General features: G+C 46.8%; 1 protein-coding gene across 1 annotated transcript in view; it reads right to left on the reverse strand.

Annotated features, from left to right (window-relative positions):
• Window positions 1-2,357: 2,357 nt before the first annotated feature.
• Window positions 2,358-23,885, reverse strand: part of LOC310998106 (receptor tyrosine-protein kinase erbB-4-like) — a 206,413-nt gene continuing 184,885 nt past the window's right edge. The window contains exons 21-27 of the mRNA XM_083988010.1: window positions 13,415-13,570; window positions 11,600-11,675; window positions 11,309-11,455; window positions 7,913-8,010; window positions 7,581-7,751; window positions 5,533-5,818; window positions 2,358-4,525 (exon numbers count right to left, since the gene is read on the reverse strand). Coding sequence (XP_083844136.1) covers window positions 3,684-4,525; window positions 5,533-5,818; window positions 7,581-7,751; window positions 7,913-8,010; window positions 11,309-11,455; window positions 11,600-11,675; window positions 13,415-13,570 — 1,776 coding nt within the window. The 3' untranslated portion in view covers window positions 2,358-3,683. The remainder of the gene's footprint in view (window positions 4,526-5,532; window positions 5,819-7,580; window positions 7,752-7,912; window positions 8,011-11,308; window positions 11,456-11,599; window positions 11,676-13,414; window positions 13,571-23,885) is intronic.

Genomic DNA, 23,885 nt, shown 5'->3' on the forward strand with positions numbered 1-23,885 from the left:
CTCTACAAATGTGAAAACAGCTTGGGCCTTGGGATGACAACAACAATACTTGACAAACTTTTTTTCCCCCTCTCGACCTCTCTGACGGTGAGCTCTCAGCGGGTCGCTCTGAAGTCCTCTGGAGAGCCGTTGGTCTCATCGGTGTTTAGGCCTTTTTCCTGATTAAACACATGTCGCCTGGGTCTGTGGGACAATTTAGGGCAAAACGCGACACAAACCGAGGCGTGTGTTCTTCTCTCTACCACCATCATCCTTTCTTTTTTTCTTCTTCTTCCTCTCCTTGAAACCTAGATTTGGCAGTCGTTTCCATCGCTCAGTATAAACAAGCTCAATACGCTATAAATATTTCACATTGATATTAAATGCTGTCTCTATTTCATTGAATTAGAGCCCAAAAGGGGACTATAAAACACTCCTTCATCAAATAATCATGATAGCATCAAAGCAGCATTAGAAATACTGTTTGAAGCAAACAAAAAGCATGGAAACAAGGACATTCTTCAAGCTGGTCAGTACCAACTAAAATGTGTTTTTCTTTGTGATCTCATCGCTGCAGTACCTTCCCAAAAGCTTTTTGCTTTCTGAAGCGGAAAAACGACCAGATAAACAAGTTGAATATTTCAGTAACGAAGGGTGGGGCTCCTTTCTGTCTTTACCCGCAAGTTTGATCAAAGTGCTCCATTGGGAGAACAAGCATATACAGCTTTGCATGTGCGCACGCTCAGACAAACACTTTCACACACAAAAAATAAATAGCCTTCATGGGAAAACAGCTCGGACGGGGCTGCCGAAGCGGTGACAAAGCGGTGATAATGTTCTGTTTGGGAAAGACTTAGGTGGGATTCTGGCGAGAATGCTGCGAGACGACCTCCGAGACAAACTAGCGTCTCGCAATGTTCGTCTTGATCTCCTATGTTTGGCGAGCTGTGTGGTGTTTTCCCACCCACAGGTGCCGTGTATGGCTTGGCAGGAGGAATAATGGCTGTAACACCAGCGCTTTTAGCAGCGTCGACTGGCAGTTTGCCTGCAGATGCATCACTAGTGAGAGTTCGAAGTGTTCTCTAGAGGGTTGAGGGGCAATCAGCGCTGTATTGGTGATCTCCAGAGAAGAACCCAGATGGGATATTCTCCATGATATCTCTCTGGGCTAAGATGAGGCGCTGATGGATCTGAAGCGTGGCTGAGCTGTGACTAAATTCTACCTGCAGTCATTAAAATCCTGAAGGAAAAGTGCAAATTAACAAGTTACAGCTGCACTTGAAAAAAAGAAAAGCAAAGACGACTTTATTACGGTATCTACTCTATCTATCTACATTTCCTAATTAATAATAATAAAAAAAAAGTTTCAGCAACTTTGACAAGCAACTAAAATGTTAACGTGTAAGTGAAGTTAATTGGATCATGTTCACAGGCTGTGTGCGTACAAGCACCAGCCTTTAAGTCCTGAATATGGTTAAGTTTCGGAAACATAAGGACTTTGGTTATGATAAGTGAAAGAATGTGGTTTTGGTAAGAAGAGTAATAAGGTCCAGACTGTCATCTTTCCCTAACCACAACCACCTCTCTGTAGCTGCTATGAGAAGATATTTCATCACATGATTGGATATTACGACATGAACAAATTAAATAGTAACATGTTGCAACTTGCCACATTATCTTAATTGATATCATATATTGGTTGTTGCACAGTTGTGTATAAACAAAATGTCTAGGTGAGAAAGTTCATCAACTCCAACACACACATACTGTATGGATTATAAACTAAGTTGGTAATTATCTATTTAAATTAGATCTCATGGTTTAAATTTGTGCAGATCTGAATGAACACTGATGAATCCTAAACAAATACAAACTCAGATACGGCAGCAAAGAGCTTTGGATCCCATTTAAGGAGGAAACCATCAGTTTCCTGTCCGATCCTGCTGCCATAGAGACGAGTGGGTTCACATGTGATGATGTAGGCAAAGGTTGTGATATAAAACTAGGTCCATTCACCATAGTAGTCATGTTGTGTCTATTTAGTAACTTTTGGCACAGTTTAAAAAAAAAACACTTCCTGTGTGTGGATGGAGCTCCTGACTTGAACGTAAAAGGACCATCTACTGTGAAACGCTCCCAGAGCTCGGCGAACCTCAGATTCAAGCCGGTGAAGTTAAAAATGTAGCGTTTGCGGTCGTATGGTTAACATGAGCCCAGTCTGAGGTCAGAGCAGTGTTGGATTTATGGTTGGTAAGCAGCGCTACTGAAGGTTTTTAGCCGTCGACCCCGTCATCGCAAACTTTTGCAGTGTTTCCATCGGACGTACTGTACCTACGGGGCTAAACTGGCTCTCTAATGTGTGAGTACACACACACGCATCCACACATCCACATCACGCCGACGTACACATGGACACACAAAAAGTCGAAGTGTTTTTACTGTGCTCTGCTGGTGCTGTCTTGATCGTTCCTTGAGGTCTTCATTATATGGCGGCTTCTCCTCCCGCTTTCTATGTTTATTTTTCTCTCCTTCCCTCTCTCTGTCTCAGTGATCACCATTTTCAGTTCAGCTGCGTTATGGATGGTCTCATCACACCAATCAGCAGATACAGCAATTTCCCCTAACTATGCCCTCCCACTATTACTATTACAGCAGGACACTTTTTTACTCATCTGACTTAGCTTCATGATCTGAATGGGAAAACCAGTGTATAAAAATCCATCTCTTCAGCACTGCAACCAGAGTATAGAAAAATGTGAACAGTGTGTTTTTCCCTTATACCCTTTGGCCTGGAAAAAGCTGTTTTTGATGATCAGATTTTCCAAGGAGACAGCAGTCAAGCGGAAACGAGAAAACAGCAGTCACCCTGTGTGTTCTCAGGCAAGTTAAAAGTCCACGGTTGAACTACATGTGTGAAAGGAGAGATCACTGTAGTTTTGGCCATCACAGTATCACAGTTACAGTAGAAAGATGAGATGAGCTTCACAGATTTGATGGGAAATTTCAAGGACGTACAGTGTTTTTCCTATAGGTGAAAAGACTGGATATGATAGATCAGCTGTCAGTGCTCCATCTTTCACATTTCTACAGGTCTCCTGACTAAACCCTCAGTCTTTCATTCCTCCGTGTGTTTCCGTTTCGCCTTCAAGGTCACCCACCAAACTGGACATCTTGACATTTAACGGAGTGTGTTTGCTCCGCGTGTTTGCTTATTTCAGAAACCCCTTAACAGAGTATTGCTCATCCTCAGACCTTTGTTCTGGGAAACAGAAAAATAATAAAACATTGTGTTCCTCCTGCGAATCTGACACCGCAGTGTTTGGCAGTGAGTTCAGGTCCCTTGTGGACGACACGACACAGTACATCCACGGTGACTGTGCTGTGCGACAGTTGTGTGTCTTGAAAACTACCATAACCTTCACATTCTCAGTGACTGGGAGCGCAGTCTCTATCTACAGGACAGAAATGGACTGGGTGGGAAACAGTGGAGGTGCTTGGGTCTAAGACTGCAGAGTCGACCCCCTTCTGATGTCACTACAGTCTACAGCAGATGGCACGCTATTCGAGGAGAGTTACAGTAGGGGGGGGGGGCAGCTCTGGTTGCGTCCGCCCCCTCTCTGTGTGGGACAGTGGAACCGGAGAGAGGATGTCGGGGGTCGTTGGAGTCAGATTGAGGAACGTTTTTTTTTTTCAAGTGGATGGATCTAGACCACAGTGTTCCGCTGGCGGTAAGGTGGCGGCGGCAAGACGGTGCCGGATTTCAGGGAAAACTCCGACATGTACTCGGGGTTCTCGGCCACCGCCGGCCGTATGTGTCCGTTCTGCTTATAGAAGAGTTTGGCGTTGGTGGAGCCGCCCTGGGCGCCGTCGGGGGCCACCTGGATAGACGATTTGGGAGGCAAGCTGTGCTGCCAGTACTCTGGATTGTCAAAGGTCACCTTGAGCTTCTTCCCGCTGCCTTTCCCCGACATCAGCCCTCCGTGCTTCAGCATGCTGGCGGGGTGCACGCCTCCGTGGATCTGGTACGCCGGCAGGCTGCCGTGTCCTATGGTGGCCGAGGAGGGCAGGCCGCCCGACGGACACACCTGCGATTGGCCGGGAGCTCCTCCTGTCTGACTCTGGGTGGCCGCGCCGCCACCTGGATTGCCAGGTTGTCCTGCAGGTTTGACGGCGTGGTGGGCGTGGAGGATGTGGGTCGGTGGGCCGTGGTGGCAGGGGATGCCAGATGGAGAGGGCTGGGCCGTGGGGAGCGGGTAGTGGGGCAGGCTGGTCTGGATGGTGAGCGGGAGGTGGGGGCCTGAGGTGGTGGCGGAGATGGAGGAAGGAGGGTGGGTGGGGAGGGGCAGACCGTTCCTCCTCAGGGCTTCCAGGCCCAGCTCGGTGGGGCTGTGGAAGGTGTTGAGGTAGAGGGGCTCGTTGATGTACTCGTCCTCTCCTTTGGGCTGACTGTTGGGCGTGCTGTGGTAGCCCGGGTTGTCCAAGGCGTGGATCTCGCCGTTTTTACGCCGCGTGACAAACGGGTTCTCCTCAATGGGGTTCAGGTATTCTGTAGCACAGGTCGGAAAAAGGGAGGGAGGGAGGGCAGGAAAAGAGAAAAAAAAGGAGTTTAGGAGAGAATAAGAAGAACAGACAAACAAACGAACCACCGAAATGAAATCAAGAGAGGAGAAAACAAAGAAATGGAATTTGAAAGCAGTAAGAAAGAGAGATCACTCGCTAATGAGGAGAAAAGATGGAGAAGATAATGGCGATAATGGCAACCACTCAGGACCAGACAGGCAACTTGCCAGCACTTCTTTGGCATTGGAAACTCCATCTGCCCGGGGTGAAAATGCCAGCAAATGACCTCTCTTCACGGCTTCCAAGTGCTATAATAGTGGGGTGCGAAACCTATTGATTTTGCCCACTCTTTCGCTCCTTGACATTGCATCAGATGCATTTTGCTGCAGGCTTTGTTATATTTTGAGCTGCTCAAAAATCAAAGACGGCGGTGTGAGAGCAGAGAGGATGGACTGAATTATGATCAAAGGCAATACATGACTGTGTAGTAGAGGCTGACATACACCGCTGTCGACGGAAGCTCGGTACGAATTTTAATCAATGGAATGAACAAGCAAAATGACAGAAGGGATGCACTACAAAAGATTGTATTTACACTGCGGATGAGCAAAGAGACGACAGAACGGAGGAATGGTACACTCCGCGGGAGTTTGTGGCACATACAGGACGCACTTGTTTTACATTTAAATTGTGTTTCTGTCTGTGCAACAGCAGAGGAGATTGTGGCGTAGATTATCTCTGACTTTTATTTCCACCGTGCGACCAGATCTGTGAGAAATTAATATAATGGGGTGAGGTTACTTGAAAGTTTAATTATGACTACACTGTGCTGTGGATTAAATACTACCTTGTGTCCTGCAGGGCTACAGAATTTCTTCCTGAGGTTATTTGAGATTCTCTGAAGCTGTTCTGCTCATTACCACAGCTCTGTGAAATTAACCCGACTTCCATTATTAACTGATTCTATTGTGTTTCGTGTGTCAGTTCAAGTACCTGAGGAGCTCTTGTCCTTCATGGGGGTCATGTATCCGTCCTCGTCCGTGTCCCCTCTGGATGTCCTCTCCCCGAGGAAGATGGTGGGGTCGGCGCTGTACCTCTGCCCCCCGCTGTCCTCTCCCCCGGCCTGGCTCAGGTTCTTTTTATGCAGGCTGCCGTTACAGCGCTGGTCCTCCAGGGCTGGAGCCGAGCCACCTGCCGCTTCCTGGTTCACGCAGGCCTGGGCCCCGGCCACCGAGCCCTCTGCAGAGTTTGGACCTCCGTCTCGGTAGCCGAACTGGTTCTGAGGTGAAGGGTTGGGTGGAGAGAAAGATGAAAATGTAATCTGGTGTTAGATGGTAAGCGCGGCTATTTGGCAGCAGCACAGTGGAGCTGGAACAACACTGTTAAACAAACCAAACTGAGGATGTCTAGAGTTCAATTGAAGCACAACAAACACACGTGAATGTGTGAAGTTTGAGTCAGTTTTATTGCAGCTGCACGCCACCTGCGGCGGAGGAAAAAAAGCTGCTTGTAAAAGGAGAAATTCTCAAGACAAAGTAGTTGCTGGTGTATCATCAGCCTTCAGGGACAGAGAGGGGCAGCAGGCTGAGCCACGATTCAAAAACCTGCACCTCAAAAAAAAAAAATGAACAGAAACCCCATAAGAAAACACAAAACATGACATGTGAAGCAAAGGGCTTCTTGTGGTGCTGTCTTCACTCGCCGTGGGCTATTTAACCCAGGCCTACTCCTCTGCACTCTTGCCAACTGCTCGCACTACAGCAGCAATTACAGGAAGCGGAGCAACAAAACACAGGGAAAAAAAGGAAATGTCCTGGAGTTATATCTGTCCACCTACTCCCACTGTCTTCCCTCCACTGCAATCAGCTTCCCTCTGCTCCAAACTTCTCTGTTTATCCCTGCTTCAAAGCCAGTCATTATCCGCTCCTCTTTTCAAGTATGAGCGTGAGAGCAAATCAGTTCAGATTAGATAATCGTCTGTATCGGACTGTGTCTGCGGCGCCGCAACCTGAATAGCTAACTTGGCAAAGTCAGCCCGCCTGATGGATTTGAATGAGCTTCTTTTCCCCCCGTCTGGGCATGCGGAGGCTGCATAATCAAAAGAGTTTCAATTCTTGACAGGGGTATTGACCTTGAGCGTGGAGGACCCTGGATGGATTACCGTGTGTGTTTTTTTTTCTGGGGGTGCGTGCGCGATCGCCAGGGAACAAAGAGCCTTCGGCAAGCGGTTGGGTCAGAGGGGTAAAGGTGCATCAGACACGGAGCCGTGGGCCGGGCGGCACGTGGTTGCACGCCGCGGAGCAAACAGCCCAGTGCACCCGCCGTCTATTAGTAAACGACTCCGGCATTTTAAGAGAGCGGCGGTTATTTGCTTATGGAGCTCTGAGTAATGAAACCTGGGGCCTGGGGACTGAGCGCATAAAGAGCCCAGGTTTAAGCCACACACGCTGGGATGGAGATGATGGAGCTGGGCCATTAGCAGGGGGAAATCATCAGTGTATTACAAGTTCTTAGCCACCTTGAGCACTTGTAGAGGACGGTGAGTTGGGCCGTTTTGAGGTTACACTCGACTGGGTAGATATGTACGGACACATAAGGAGATGGGAGGCATTATCATGTTTAAAGGGATACTTCACCCAAAATCAATAATTCACCAATCATCTACTCACTGTCATGCCAAGGAAGGGTTTGGAGAATTTTCGGAGTTATCAAAACGCTTTTGGAGTTCCAGGGGGGTCCGGCTGGCAATGGATTTTCATATAGTGGCGATTTCCTTTTGAATCGTCCAAAACACACACTATGAAACATCCAGATACCTCCATACTGCTCGTCTGTACTGACCCAAGTGTCCTGAAGCCACCACATGAAAAAGTTGTTCGGAAAAAATTTATTTGATCTCTATTTGGGAGCTACTACTACATCAAGGCTAAAAACCGAAAGTTCTCCAAACCCTTCCTTGGCATGATGGTGAGTAGAAAATTGGTAATTTATTGATTTTGGGTGAAGTATCCCTTTAAATTGCAGTTTTCCAGTATACTTACTCTGTTGGAGTCGACTCGAGGCCTGGTGGTATACGACTGAGGAGCCATGTTGAAACCTCGAGGCACCAGATACTCCTCAGCGTCCATCAAGTCATCCAGGTCCTCTTCGTCCAGAAGGCTCTGGAAGAACTTGCTGTCGTTGGGGCTGGGCAGCTTCATGCGGTCGTCTCCCTGGAGACAGGACAATAAACAGATGCCATCGGTGAAAGAAATGTTACGGAAAGTTCAAATTGAAAGTTAGCCACATGGATGGTTTGCTTCCTTGGCATGCTATGGCGTTTATTCGGCCGGTTGCACAGAAAAGCTTGAAGTGCTCTGACAGGCGAACGCACCTGGATGACCAGGTATCGCTGAGGGTCACGGGCCATTCTGCAGAACTCGGCCGCCAGCTCCTTGAACTTCGGCCTGCTGTCTGCGTCAATCATCCAGCCTGGGGAAGAGGAGCAGAAACAGGACAGAAACAGGACGGGGACGCGGGGGGGGAGATGGATAAAGAAGAAGAGGTTAGAGAGATAAATAGGATGAGTTGTGAATGAAGGTCTGAGTGATTGATTGTCTCTGAACTAAAGTGGCTGAGTTTGTTCATGATTGAATGTTTTCCCTTCCCACAACAGACAAGGACACTTGAGTAGAAAATACACTGTATTGAATGTCCATAATTGCATCTGCAGTCTGTTTCTACAGCTTTCATAGTTTCTTTTCAGCATTCAGAAAGCTCATGCTGAATGCATACTCACAATACCAACTGCATAACTGGTAAAGAGACAATGAATGAAACTATATTTATTTCTGAAGTGGAGGATTGGTAGAGAATGCATAAAGGAACACACCATACACACACAACACCTTAAGTGGGACCTTAATAAGGTGTATAACATGAGTTATACAAAAAACACTGTTCACTGTTCAGTTCTATACATTGTGAGTGCAAAGTGCCTTGCTCAAGGGCAGCTTAGATGTAGAACAGTGTTTTTCCGTCTGGTCTCTTCTCTCCCTGAGGCCATGGCTGCTGTAAACTCAGCCAACCTCTCTCTGCAGGTGAAGTCAAACGCCAGGCGGTGCCTCAGCTCAGATTAGACAGGAGGCAAAGTGAGCCGCTGCAGTCACCGTCTGAATCCTCCTTACAAATTCCACAACAGCCACGGCTGAAGTGGGGGTTTGGGCGCCTTCGGCAGCCCTCCAGGGAGGCGCGGCGGAAACCCCCGGCGAATTGTAATGGTCCAATTTCACTTTATTTCCAAACGCAGAAGATAACACTCTGACGGAAAGTGTTGATACATAAACTGTGACCCTCTGTGTTGTCACATCCCCTGTTTGTCTGTCTCCGCTCAGTTCATCTAATTTCCGCTTCCAGCAGCCCCCCCCCCCCACACACACACATTACCTAAATGAGGTGCAATTAACCCGGCAATCAAACTCTATTTCATCTTTATTGGGGTGACAGGGAGGCGGCGGGGCGCGCGCTGTGACAGCACAGCAAATCACAAACAACGGCTCTCAGTCAACATGTAATTACGATTAACGTGGCCAATTGCTGAGCTCCCTCCCGGCTTTGGATGGGGTGTCGTGCCCCCCTCCCACTGCTATTTTGACTCAGCGATTGACCCGTTTTGACCATTTCTGATCGCTGCTGGGATGCTCGACATTACGTTTATAAGGGAAATTAAATATGTGACATATAAATCAGAAGTAGAGAGGAATACCTCAGCAGAATGCCTTTGACCTGAGCATTTAGAATATTATCTTACCTAGCACATTAAATTTATTTCCCTCCTCCAGGGGGACAGGAACAATGAGCTGGCATTGTTATTAGGCTAAATGGCTGCAGGGCTCTCTTGGATTGCTTCTGTGCTGTCAAAAGCCGTTGGCAATAGTTTTTCATTTGGAAAAAAAACAATTAGATATTATGACATTTTGGTTGGATTAACATTTTTTGTCATGGGAATATGTTTTGATACGAAGCTCCAAGCTGGAGCACGTCGTTCCCTTTCAGCACATTTGGCATTTCAAGCACTCGGCTGTCGTCCTCTTCCAGAGCGAATCACAATGAGAGCAGGAGTGGAAAATGTTTAAATTCACAGACTTACAAGCAGCCAATAATAAGTGTATTCACAGCGCAGATGCAACATTTGTGCAACAAAAAAGAAGACAAAGTAATTAAAAAAGTACAAGGACTGAGAGATGTGACGGCAGGGAAAAAAAGAAAAAAAAAGTCAGTGGTGAGAAGTTGATGTGAGGTCATTGTTTTTGAGGTTTTCAGCCAACAGCAGAAGATAGGGAGTGACACACATGTCCCCCCACCAGAGCTGGGTTCAGACAGGGTGGAGCCATGACCAGACTGCTGTGGGGAAACCAAGAGCCAAGCAGCCGTTAGCTGGCACAGCTCATAGCATGGATTGGCATGTGGACCTGGACCACTTCCTGGAAATCTGGGAGGGTGGATCGCTCTGCAGCCATGGAGCCTGCACCAGAACCGGGGCTCTGGATCCAGCCAGGGGAAGGAGAGCAAGATGGGAGACACACGGGAGGCTTCAGAGGGATGAGGAGAAGGCAGGTTTTTTTGGATGAGCTGCACTGGGCTGCAGAGGGAGAGCTGGGCTGGATGGGATGGATGGGCTGCAGAGGGAGGTGCGGCGGTCCAGATGGAAGATGACATGAACAGGGGGTGGGCAGCGTCCCTTGTGAGGATGGGTCTGCATGTTGTTGTGGACCATGAACCAACACCTCATCACAGTTTTTGTGCCATGATTCTCCTCTCCACTGACTCGTTTTTTTTCCATCCTCTTTCTCTTCCAGCCTTGAACCGAAGCCTCTGAGCTCAAACAACACCTTACCAGATGAATATTAAAAACATGAAGCGCTTTATTAAACTGCAACTCATCTGTGACAGTTGCAGCACTGTGTAAACACGATTTAAAAATGAAAAATCTGATTATATTTATATGTATTATGACTGCTGCTATGCAACACTGTCTCCAACGCTGCCACCGCCGACTCCCAGCCAAGAAACAGTTCAGCGCCACGGTTTTATTCATCGATTTTTGCACATTTTTAACACATTTGTGTGTGAAGTCCAGATCTGATGCATGCTGGTCCTGGAGCTGTCACTCAAAGTGACACACCCTCAATAATGCAGGATGTTAAGCCTTTAAAAAATGTAAGTAGGTGAATTATACAAGTTGGCCCGCTGTACTGTCATCACGGAGCCGTAGAGACAGTTTTTTTGTACGAGGCTGTAAACATGTTCATTTGTGCTGTCTGAAGTTTTTAGCACTTCATGCTGGTTTCATTTTTATAGAAGCAGAAAATGACGCCTGGATGTAACCAACATCGATCTTCTCACTCAGTCCTAGCCAGAAAGTGAAACACACACGCACTACCATCACTGTATACTGCTGTAGACTGAAAAATTGCATTTTTCATACTACTACATCTATTAAGATAATCTGCACTATATTTTCTTCATAACTAGCAACTTGCAGATTAAGATTCATAAGAAAATATGACCAACAAATGAATTATGATGTACTTTGTCATGAAGGGAAGATTTTATTAATCCCTGGAGTGAGTTTTACAAGCAGAAATGGATCATTCTGCACAGCTTTTATTAAAATAAAAGATCTGCTCCTGGGTTTTCAGTCAGTGCCGGTTGCCTCCTATAAATCATATTTATTCTGGGTGTATTCATATGTTTTATGTTTGTGTGTGTGTGTGTTCTGTTTCCTCACATTTGACCATAACCATGTAGACGTCGATGGTGCAAATGGGCGGCTGGGGCAGGCGCTCGCCTTTCTCCAGGATGTCTGGGATTTCTCGTGTGGGGATGCCGTCATACGGCTTGCCTCCGAATGTCATCAGCTCCCAGATGGTCACTCCTTTGAAGGTGTTGGAGGGAAATAAAACAAAGAAACAGAGACAACAAGGCAGACGGTGAGAATCTTGGGGAGGCGAGATGCAGAGCCGGAGAGCAGCGTGGGGAATGCCAATCGAAACGAACAGAAACGCGTCTTGACACTCACCGTAGCTCCACACGTCGCTCTGATGGGTGAACTTCCTGTAGTGGATGCATTCCAGAGCCATCCATTTGACGGGCATCTGAGGAGAGGCAGACACACACAGAGGGATTTTAGGATGTAAACGGCAAAAAAAGGCAGAAATCAGAACTGCTAGCTTTGTGTTAACCATAGTTATTTACACCTGAATTGCTAAAAAATCCCAAGATGCTATTTTGCACAACAGGTGGCCTATCTTTTATTTAGCGTGGGTGAGGTATTGGGATATCGACATAGCTTTCAACCATAGTTTTGCTCTGCTCAATATTACCCAAGTACTGTGATTGATTAGCTTTATGCTCACCTAGGCGTTATCGATAGTGAGCATGCTCTTTAAGATACTAAATGAGATTACACTGGCCATTTTTCTCCCATTACATCAATAGCCTGTAGGTTTAAACAGCATAGGCAGTGAGTGAAATTGTAATAACAATCTTCTATGACATCTCTGCCAAGGACAATGGCACACATCGCTGTATCCTGTCTGCCGTATGATTTCCATATTGACTCTGGAGGGGAATTCTCAGCTGCAGAGCCCAATGAACAAGGCAATTATCTGCATGTGAAAGCACATATGCACACACATGTAAGGTGCATGCACTGGACATTTAAAAAAAAAAATGCAGCCCCTCCCCTTGGCACTCATGCGTGCGCTTTGGGGAAATGAACAGGAAATGTGGGGGAATGAAATGCTTCAGGTTGGAAATGTGATACGATGCCTCCGCTCTCATCTTCCGTTGATTTATCTCCCGTGGCACCACTATTTTTATGGCAACACACGTAGATGTGCTGACACCAGCTCTCGTTTATCACGGCATCAGTGAGCACCAACACGGAGTCAATCACTGCATCAAACTCGCCCTCGCTGTATGGAAATACTTCCCCCTGCATCTCGAAGTGGAGACGCAGTGGCTACCTCCAGGCCACCAGCCGAGCAGATGCAGCGACGAACAAGGCAATTTAATAAAGCGGAGCTGATCAGGACAATTTGCATAGTAAGTCTCGAGCGAGGGGAAGGAGAAGGGGCCTCTGATTAATGCAGTCTAGGTCCCCAAACAAAACAAAGCGATTGGAAGTGTGGCTGCGTTATTTGTTTGGATGAAGTGTTTCTAAATTGCATTTTACTGAGACAAAGTTCACCACAGTTTACTTGACCGAACTATTTCACAGGTCTGGGATATTAAGGATACTTTCCTGAAACAAGCAGGAGACGACGAGTTCACCTTAAAGGAATAGTTCAACATTTTGGCAAATTGGCCCATTGACATAATCCCTATAGTTTTAAGAGTAGGTTTGTTTCCTTTAATTGTCAGTGCAAGCTGTTTTTAGAACGGCGGAGCAGAGCCGCAAGCTGCTCAGAGCTACGCTATGGAAGCTAATGGGATTTCTTGGTTTCCCTCATCAAACTCATCAAATACACCATCCAATAACTCCGAAACGCGTAAACGTGACCTGCACATTCACCACGCTAGCGTAGCACTGAGCAGCTTGCGGCTCTGCTCCGCCGTTCTAAAAACAGCTTGCACCGACAATTAAAGGTAACTAACCTACTGCTAAAACTATAGGGATTACAGTACGGCAAAGGGCCAATTTTCCAAAATGTTGAACTATCCCTTTAAATATTCATACACAGAAGTGACATCTACACAGAGCATCTCCTCCACCTTTGGTTTTTGCATCACAGCCAACCACATCTTGTAAGGCGGAGCCAGCTCTGACCTTTGGGCTTCGGAAGATTTCAACTGCACAAAAACACGTGAGCACGCCTCCACTTACACCAACCTTGCCCCCGTCCGCGTTGTATTCCTTCTCGTCGGCGTCCAGCAGTCGCGCCAGGCCGAAGTCGGTGATCTTGATGTGATTGGGCGACTTGACCAGCACGTTCCTGGCCGCCAGGTCCCTGTGGACCAGCCTCCTCTCCTCCAGGTACATCATCCCCTGAGAGACAGAGAGAGAGAGAAGAGGGAAGGAGAAGATGATCGCTGATGCGGTAAATGCCAGCACTAACATAAAATTATTGTCATAACTGTCATCATCATTAACCGCACACCCACGCAGACATTTGGATACATTTTTTTCCCATCGTTATCATTCCTCTTGTATACGACAGCAGCTTTTATGGCTCCGAGGCGTCAGGAGCTCAGACTTCTGATGAGTGACGAATTGCGGCAGAAACTCCTAAAAACTGAACTCATCAAGTCTTTTCAGTCGTTTTTTCAGATGAAGTCACGGTGCGTTCAGAGAAACCAGGAGAGAGAGCTCCCTGTCTGACGTCGGTAAATGATGAAACATGCAGCGTATTTGAACTGTAGCAGGAACGAGCCGCGTGCTGGCAGCGTGAGCAACATCTGTATCTTCTTCCTGCGAAAAGGTGTCAAACTCTGTGTGTGTGATCTGGTTTTGTTGTGTCTCTGACATGTTGTCTCCATGTCCTTTTATAATTGGGGCCATTTTCAAGACGGCTGGGCGCGGAGAATAACGGACGCCCTTCCAATTTGTTAACGTCGGTTATGAAGACCATATGAGCGAATGCAGCGAGGGGAAAAACAACAAAGCCTTGAATGGAGAGATGGCAACTTTGCTTTGCAGCCTTGATTTGTTGCTCAATGGCCTGGATGCAGCAAGGACTCTCACACACATGAAGACTTACCCACTCACTAGCTCCCTGGCACACACACAAAGCCTCTTTTCTTCATGAATTCACAGATGCATGCTTGTGCCCCTCGCGACACACGTAAACACTCCTTCTGTGCTCGCAGCCCGGACAAAACAGGCGGGCGGACAGGCAAGGCTGGGCCAATTGAAGTGTATTAGACTGGATGTTAAACAAGTGGATGCCACTTTGCAGGTGGATCAATAAAAAAACACCTCAGCGAGGAGGGACACAGTCGTTGTGCCCAGCAGACAATGAAAAATTTCAGCCAAGGCCCACGCCTCCACTGGTGCGAGAGAATCATTGGCCATTTGAAATACTTATGGTGAGAATACTTCATATATATCTGTGTGTGTGTGTGTGTTGAAATGCTGGTGGTGGCGAGCCGCTCCACGCCACCGCCTCTTCCCAGACGAATGTGAGGATAAATCGATAGCGCCGACGGTCTGGCTCGCCGCTGGCTGAGCCCTCATCCATCATCCGCCGGCCCTCGCTGAGACGGACGCATAGTCACACACACGTACACACACACACACGCACGCTGACAGAGACCACCTGGAGACCACCTATACAGTAAAGCAAGACATATTTCACCGAACATACTCGGTGACTCTGGCAATATTTCTCTCTGTCAGCCTGCCTCTGTGTCTCTGAGTGTCTTTCTCTCTTCAGGACACTTCCTGCTTCCTGATTCTGTGCACCCTCTTCTTGTTAATGTGCAGCATACCTCACCGATATGAGACAATGTGTTGGGACGAGGCCCAAATCGCCCCCTTTAACTGAAAGTGTATTTAAAATAGATTACTTCTGGGGGGATTCGGGCAGGCGATCAATAACAGCGCTGATTACAATAAGCCTGAAGACGACCGGGCCACGCAATATTTATCCCCGATGTCGACGTCGGGAGGAATTAGGAATCAATGGCCCACACAGTCCATTAATACTCTTCGACTTAAAGTGACGGGGCAATGAGGGGAGGCCATCGCACTGACAGGGGGGAATGTACGGCAGCTCAAGGAGCCAATTAATTTTCAGCCACTCCAGGCGGTAAACACCGGCACCCCAGCGGAGGATGTGGGGGCAGCCTTGGTTTCAGGTCGAGAGGGTCCTGCTGATTGTGCTGCTTCAACGCTGCTTAAGTGTGGAGATCCCCCAGAGTCTCCACGTCTTTAAGAACTGGAAGCGGTGGGATAAGATAATTTGTGATTGCGTAACCTGTAGATCACACAGGAATCTGAAGAGGAAGTAATTAGACCTGCCATGTTTGGTAAACACCGTCGCAATTCTGTTAGACACACTGACGGAGCACACGGTTCACTAATTGGGGCTTTCAGCTGTTTCGCAACCATACGCGGTGTTACCTGCATGACTGACAGCCTGAGATAGTCCCTGTGACTTCTTAAAGAGCTTCCCTGTTACCTTTAATTCAGCCTGGGTTACAGATGAAGAAACGGGGAGTTTAAGCAGCAACAGACATGATGTAGATTCTTCCCAAATTTGCATTTTCAGAAATTGTGCAACCAAGCTGCATGCCTCCAGGGCTGAGGGATGAAAACAAAAAGGAAAAGCTGAAGACTGTACGGTCCTTCCTTAATTTGGTCATTTTGTTGGCTTCAATACAAGTCGATCACTGTGCTCTATCTGTGCAATTATTTTTCTGTGGGAAGGCAAGGTGATCTGTGAGGCTCTGCAAAGAGTTCAGAACATCATGTTCACAGCTGACATTACAGAGCAGTTTATGAAGACGATGTGTTGATGTGCAAAAGCAGAAAGTGCATCTTGTCTTTTTTAGTTTCCTGGGTAGAATAATAAAACAATGAACTTCCTATGCAATATATGCAGGTGAGCATAAACCCATATGCACATCATTACATGACAGATTCGAAGCTACTTTCAGAAATATGCAGGTTTGCAGACGCTGACAATCCACACGCCAGGCTCAGAAGTTCATATGAGAGCCTTTAAGCACTCGCTGAATTCGCAGCGAGACAGATGTAAGCCCTTGTGAAGTGCATCTTAAAGTGTGTGACACCCATGAGCCCGAACGATGGGACTGTAACATGCAATCCAGAGGAAGGTGACTTGGAAAGGGAAAAGGAGGTGGCGTTGAGCGAGAGAAGCGATTTCAAGGTCATGTGGACACATCCACTCAGAACCTTTACCTGTAAGAGTCCCAATTTTTTAAGTTACTGAAGCAAAACCTTTGATTTTTTGTATGACAGGAAAATAAAACACAGTTTGACAGGCTGGGGGAAAGAAGCTGAAATATGATACAAAGGCTTGAAATTTATCGATTCCCATTGACTGCACCTGAAGAAAACACATGTGTAAGCTTTTAAACCAAAACTCGTTAAATTGTGAACGGTGCTGCAAAAACTCAAAATCTTACCAGGAATATTTGTCTCATTTCCAGTCAAAATGTCTAATTTCTAGTCAAAACAAATCTCATTCTACTTAAAATAAGACTCATCACATAAAACGTAGCTTGTTTTTAGACACTTTTTACTTCTTTCAAGCATATTTTCACTTGAAATAAGAAGAAAAATCTGAAAGTTTTTCTTTCTTATTACAAGCACAAACAACTTGCTTTCACTGGCAGATTTTTCTACTTATTTCAAGTGAAAATTAGTTTGAAACAAGTGAAAATGATCTAAAAATAAGTACATTTTTAGGTGATGAGTCTTATTTTAAGTGAAAAGAGATTAGTTTTGACTAGAAATGAGACATTTTGACAAGAAATAAGACAAATATTCTTGGAAAGATTTTGAGTTTTTACAGTGTTGGTGACTTCAGGTCCAAATCAGATGATGGGTCACTGTCAAACAGCAGCAGCAGCATGTTGTCCAGTTCAGTGAAGGCCTCTGTTTCCACAAGACACAAACTTGAACCCTATATGAAAGGTTCTGTGTGTTTTTTCCACAGAGAGCTCTGTGGGCTTTTTGCTACCGGTGCCTTTAGGGTTAAGGACCCACCGGCACGGCTGCACATCCCAAATGACACTGGGAGGATGTTTGAAGCCCTGAGAGCATCGAGTGCTGCTACAGTAGTTTGAAATCATTTTTCGTGCCAGAAACATAATGCTTCATGAAACTTTTCAAGAGCTGTTCAGTCAAGACCTGTTTGCAGGAGTCAGACTGTGCTTTAGGAGTCAGGTCAGCAGCACTGTTCCCTGTTACTCTGTGAATATGTTTTTTTAAAACAAATTAAACTATTAGAGCTGCCATCTATAAAACAGGAACTTTTTGTGTTTGAATCATACAAACAGTAGTTAAGAAAACAACTATTGAGGAAACATCATGGCAGAATTGCAAGCAGGGGCTAAAAGGTTTCAGAGGCACCTGGTAGACAAGGGGCATGGCTGGTCTGCAACCCATTAGCACCTTCTCTCTAGCATGAAGCAAAGGAGACTAAAGATCCAAATCTTCAGTAATGGAGGAGAGAACAAGAGGATGAGGCCAGGCGTGTAAAAAGGAGTGGGGTGCTGTGGAGCCGCAGAGAGCACACACCTTAGTGGGAGAGAAAGATGCTGTGGAATAAAAGATGCTGAGTATAAAGGAAGAGCTGCTGGACGGTAAGTGGAGGAAGAGCAGGACGGACATGATGGAGGACAGCAGGTTAGAGATTCAGTTCAGGTTTTCAGAGGATTCACTATTTGTCTATTAGCAACATGAGAGACATGATTTTGTTTTGTGCAATTTTTTTCCCATATTTGTTGCCAAGCAACGTGCTCTTTCAGGAAGCAGTGGGATCTATCAGAGGGGAAGTATTTTAATGATAAAACTCTGGGGTGAGCGAGCAACAGCTTATTTGGGAATTGATGTCAAGAAAAGCAGAAAAAAGAGAAAAGAAGAAAAGCTCACTTTCTTCCAGGAAGCAGAGGGAGAGGGGTGCACTGTCTCTTCCCTAGCCCCTCCTCCCCCTCCCACACCAAACGGGTAAGGACGCTGCAACAATGTGAGCAATACGGGGGACTGCCTGCATGACGAGAACTGGGACCGGTGCGATAAGGAGCGCGCACAATGGGTCCGCTCAGGTGGCGCAGGTGTTGGTCTGTCATGCGCTGGGTGCTGCGCGGGAGATAGAGGGGGAGGCATTCCCACAGAGCTGGCACGTGTGTGGGAAACATTGTGTGTGCAGGAGAAAGAGACAAATGGGAGGGAGTGAGAATGAGCCAGTGTGCGTCCAGATGCGCCTCTCTTTAACCATTCACACCCGCGCATAATACACTCACATTTTCATTCTGAAATACTGTTATGGAAATCTGGTTGAATTCATTATAAGCACCTTTTACAGGCTGTTTCAGCTCAAAGCCATTTGCAAAGATGTGTTGTGTGTGTGGGGGGGGTTGGGTACTGTATTGTTTGAATTATCTCCAAAGAAACCAATAAAGCTGCAGTAAAACGCAACACCAGATGTTCAGATGGTTAATGAACGGTCCAGGTGCATGTGACATATTGTGACATATAGAATGACAGCTCAGCGGTGGCGCAGGAGTTGCCGTACGGGCCCATTTGCTCGCCACTCAGCCGTTGTGGAGGCACAAAAAGAATGCACCGATCTGTCAACCTGAGCTGACGTGAGTGTGTTTATTATGTGTGTCTGTGTGTGTGTATGAAGCACATGGGAGGTATAGCGGCGCCTGATGCGTTCCCTCTCCCACCTTTAATTATATCCACCTCAAGAGAGAGAACCAAATGTAAAATTATCTAAGCTCTGTCACCATGATCTCAGCTCCCCTGCGGGACACAGAGATCCTTCCAAAATGTCACCGTGCAGGCAATAAAAGACCGCTGCTGGCACATTTACATGAGCAAATGTCAATAATTTTTTGGCGGCTGCAGTGGAATCAGAAAGGGGAAAACGGCAACTTTTTGATCAATGAGATACATTTATAGTCCTCTGAAAGACAGGGGGAGTGAAGTTGCAACTCCACATAGAAGAATTAGAAAACAACCTTGCAGTCGGAGTGGTTTGCTGCAGCAAAAGCCGACGTGCCATGCAGCCATGCAGGTAAAAACGTCCTTGCTGGGCGAGCGGCGTGGTCCACGTGTCAATTAGCAGCACTCAAGTGAGAGCCTGTGAAGTTGGAGATGGCCCTGGTGGGCAACCGTGAGAACAGTAATGACGGGTTTCATCGACAGCTCGGCAGCTTAGACAGGTGAACCAAACAGAGGAGAGAGGAGAGAGGAAAAGCAAGAGGCAGGGAGAGAGAGGAGAAAATAGGAGAGAGGGAAATCTTGAATCAAGCGAGCGCCAGGCGATCCACTCGACGCAGCATCCAGCCTTCACTGAAACGCCTGTAATTTGTGACACTATGGAGCCTTGATTTTTAATCACAGCGGATAATTATCATGCTGAAGAGCTGTCGGACCCTTGGGCTGACCTGCCCACTGGTTGACCCCCAATACAGAGAGGGAGCCATTGTTCTGCTGATATGAACACATGCATGTTTAAACACAGATATGCAGATGCATGAGAGTGATCACAAAGATGAGAAATGAGAGGATACGTGGCTGAGGAAGCATCGGGGACAGGAACAACTGACAAAATGTCATTATTTCCCCGCCTTCCTGCATCCTGTTTGTTTATAATAAGACAGGTAGTGCGGAGAAAATGAAAAATTGATTGTGCGAAATTGATTCGTACCGGAGCCCGGTGGAATTATCTTGTGCTTGTTTTATTAAAATGACATTTGTAGGACTTGATAACAGAAAGAAAATATGAAGTTCTGAGCGGCGAGCACGTCTGGGAGGCGCGCGGTCAGGAGGCGCTGCGGGAGAATCCCCCCGCGCCGCCGTTCATCTGCATGGCTGCATATGCCTGTGTCTAATGAGCCTGGGCTCCCGGCGCCAGGAGGAACGGGTGTGTATGCAGAGAGGTGACTGATCCAATCAGGCCTTCCTACCCGCTGGATCTGGCAAATCAAATCCCTCCTCTTATGCATCCTTGAGCGCTGCTGATCCTTACAGATAATTAGAAAGACCCGGGGGGCTTATCCCTCCACCGCCTGCTCTCCCCATCACCTCACACTCTTCCTCCTCACCGGTCTCCCTCCACCCCGCTTCCTCTTTTTGTTGCATCAGCAGGGACACCAACGCACTCCTGGGGACCGCTCTGTGTGTGTGTGTGTGTGTGTGTAGGAATTTGTAAATGTGTTAGCGTTGGAGGAAGGGGAAAACTGCTCAGGGTGCACATTAGTTGGTTTTGTTTTTGTTTTTTATGATGTGGCGGAGTATTATGGGCTGCTCTGTTTGGTAATCGCAGCATGATGTGCTTCCTGACAAGCTCGGAGATGCAAAGATTTGTGGGACTGCATTATTAATGAAGCCCCCGCGTGAATGAAGTGCTGAACGTGGATCGCTACCGGATCGCCTGCTGACAGCATTAAATTCACTATAACTTAGTATAATGTGTTTTACACTGGAGTAAAAGAGCCTGACTGTACCGGGTGGCGCTGGACGCATCAATCATTCACTGTATATCAATTCTGCCCTGCACTTTTAAATCCTTTTCAGACACTTTGAATGTACGGGTGAAGTGTGTATAATATGCAACTCCTAAATTTGCTATTCTCATAAACTGACGTTGGCTTGCAATAAAAATTTTACTGCAGGTCTGAATCCACTTTAACATCATCTCTAAGCACGCGTACGAGCTTCTCTGTTGACATGTGAGCTCAGTTGCTGGAATGATATTTATTCATAGCTCTTTAAAGGAACCTTTAACTTTTAAAAATTTGCGATAGCAGCTGTGTACTCGCTTGTCTTGAACGAAGACGAGGCATCAAACCAAACACTTTGCACATTAAAGCCTCCAATTTGACCAAAAGTGCTCCGAGGTGCGTCGCTGCCACGTCTCTCCCCCCCCTCAGCTTTTATCAGCCCCGGCCCTGGGAGCTGTCACTCCGCTGCTCCTCTGACGCACCTCAGCCCAGACGTTTCCCATTTCCTGCACGTGTTCCGACGTGTCAGTGATAAATACGCCGAGGTGAGAAAGCGTGTTTCACCTCCGGGCTTCGTCGTGTCTGCTCGTCAGCTGTTAACTGGAATTTAAATGGCGGCTGTTGACAGGAGTCATGTTACTCTCCAGCTCATAATCATAATTGCCTTTTAGTGCACGGTGGGCTGTTTTTAATCATTCTGTGGTTAATTGCTCCTGCGGCGGCACTTTTTATTCACAGCCACAGATACAGCCGATACAAGAACTAGCCTACTATGTGCTGTGTTGAAATAACAGTCAATATTTGGCCATATTCAATTAAACCTGAAATTTCTGAGGAAGGGTGACCTTTAAATTCCCAATATACTGTATAGAAAATGAATTCATCAAAATACCACAACTTCGATGAGATATTGAAAAGCCCAAAGCTCAATTCTGAACTCGCTGACATCATACACAAGCATGATAATACAGTACACTGCTCCAATAGGTCTGTTCATAGCAACTCTTTCCAAATCTGCTCGGCACTTTTGTGTTTTTTTGTTGCTGACTGAAGTGTCTGAAGTTTCTCTTGCTGTGTTTTGTTGCCTAGATCTGAAAAATATCAATTTACATTGTTTGAGTTTTTAAAAAAGTCAGTGTTTTGCCAAAGGAAGACACGCTGTGGTCAACATGAGCTACATCCCTGATGAAAAAAACTAATATGTCAAAAAAGGAACAAGATAACCAGGATGTGACCAGGCCCTGCACCAGCATTGTTTCCTTTCATTGAGATGCACTGACATGATAGACACGGGAGCACAGGAGGGGACGTGATTTCATTCAAAGCAAAGACAGCAATCCATCTTCCCAGTGAAGGGAGGGAGAGATGAAGGATATGTGCCGGGGAGGGAGGGAGGGAGGGAGGGAGAGAGGGAGGGAGAGGGAGGGCGAGGGAGCAGGAGAAAGTGTTAAGGCTCGGCTAATGAGTACAGCCGAGATGTGTCTGCTCAGCACAGGGCTGCATTTGCGGGGAAGCGAGCGACACCGAGGGCTCCGCACTAAGCTTGACCAGATTGGATCTCCTGTCATCGGGTGGCATCTCCGGGGAGCCACCGCAGGTTGTAAATCTAAACACACACACACACACACACACACGCGCGCTCTGTGCAAGTGAGAGTGTCCATAAGAGTTATATTACCACACACGAATGAACACAAAGATCAGGAACCAGAGATTTTACTTTTTCCTTTCCCTGACTAAGCAGTAACAGGATACTACGGTATGTGTGTGCAATGGAGTATTTCTCTCTGCTCTGTATGTGCTTGGTTTCCCACACCTCGAACTCAAAGCAGGTGTTGTAAATTTAAACGATCACATCATTGCTTCTGCACACATGCTTTCATGCATATTTTACCACAGCGTCGTGCGGTGTCGGGCTCACCTTGGAGAAATTATTTAAGGTCAATGTTCTACACCATCATTAGCTCTGTCAATCTGTAAAACGCCGTCCGGAGCCGCGGCGGCAGCAGAGCTCTGCGAGGGTTTTTCCTGCAGGGCATGTCGCGTTCACCAGTTCGCCCGTGGGTATGTTTACGCGTATCGCTCCCCGAACCGAAGGGCCTGTGTGTGACCTAGATACAAACCGCCCCCTCTGCCCGCCGCCCCGACAGCGATCCCGCTTCCATCCCTCCCCTAAAACCAATCAAGACTCCGGTCCTGGCTGGGCCTCAGTGCCAGAGCCAATCATTTCAGCAGCAGGACAGCTACTTGCTGAATCTATTCTACTTTCATTATACTGAGCCTGAGGAGAGAGGCTGTGAAAGGAAGACAGAGGGAGAAAAGAGGGAGGAAAGGAGAAGAGAGGAGGGGAGAGGAGAGGAGAGGGAGCCAAATTAAAAGACTCCCGTAGCCCCACATACACTTAGTTCCAATCCCATATTTAATTCAGTGATTGATTTGTTCATTAAAATACATCCCAAACCTAATTATTCCATTAATAATCCAAAACCTAATGAAAAAATACTCTGAATATGTGTGTGAGAGTGCGTGAGAGGGTGAATGAGACCGAGAGAGAGAGAGTGGTAAAGAGAAGGATACAAGAGGGAGATGAAGAAAGAGACAGAACGAGGGAAAGGAGGACAATTTTATGCACTGAGAAGAGCCTGTGCTGTTTATCTACACACACAAACACGCACAAACACAGCAACACACCTACATTACGCCACCGGAGGATACATGACCTGAAGGTGGTAATGTAGAGGGGAGATGTATGGAACAATTTGACCCTTGTTAACCCCAGCACACGGCCGGCAATGAAACAGATAAATGGACAGCTTGTAAAAGGAAAGGACAGTTTGTGAACAGAGGAGAGGAAAATGAGGTAAAAGGCAGGAGGGGATTAACAAGGGAAAAAGAAAGGAAAGGAAACAGAAAGAATGGAAAGGAAAGGGAGGAAAGGAAACAGAAAGGAAGGAAAGAGAGGAAAGGAAAGGAAGGTTGAGAAAAAAGGAACCATATTCCCACAGATCCACAGAGAGCTCTGTGTGTGTCCTGCATTGTTTCTGTAAGCCCATGCATGTGTTGTTATGTGAGCGTCAGTCACTGTGTGTGTGTGTGTGTGTGAGGCAGTAAGAGTGGGGCAGCCCTGAGTGTGGCTGTAGATTAATGGGGGCCATTATC

Source organism: Trachurus trachurus (genome assembly GCF_905171665.1).
Source record: "Trachurus trachurus genome assembly, chromosome: 2".
Classification (NCBI taxonomy): domain Eukaryota; kingdom Metazoa; phylum Chordata; class Actinopteri; order Carangiformes; family Carangidae; genus Trachurus; species Trachurus trachurus.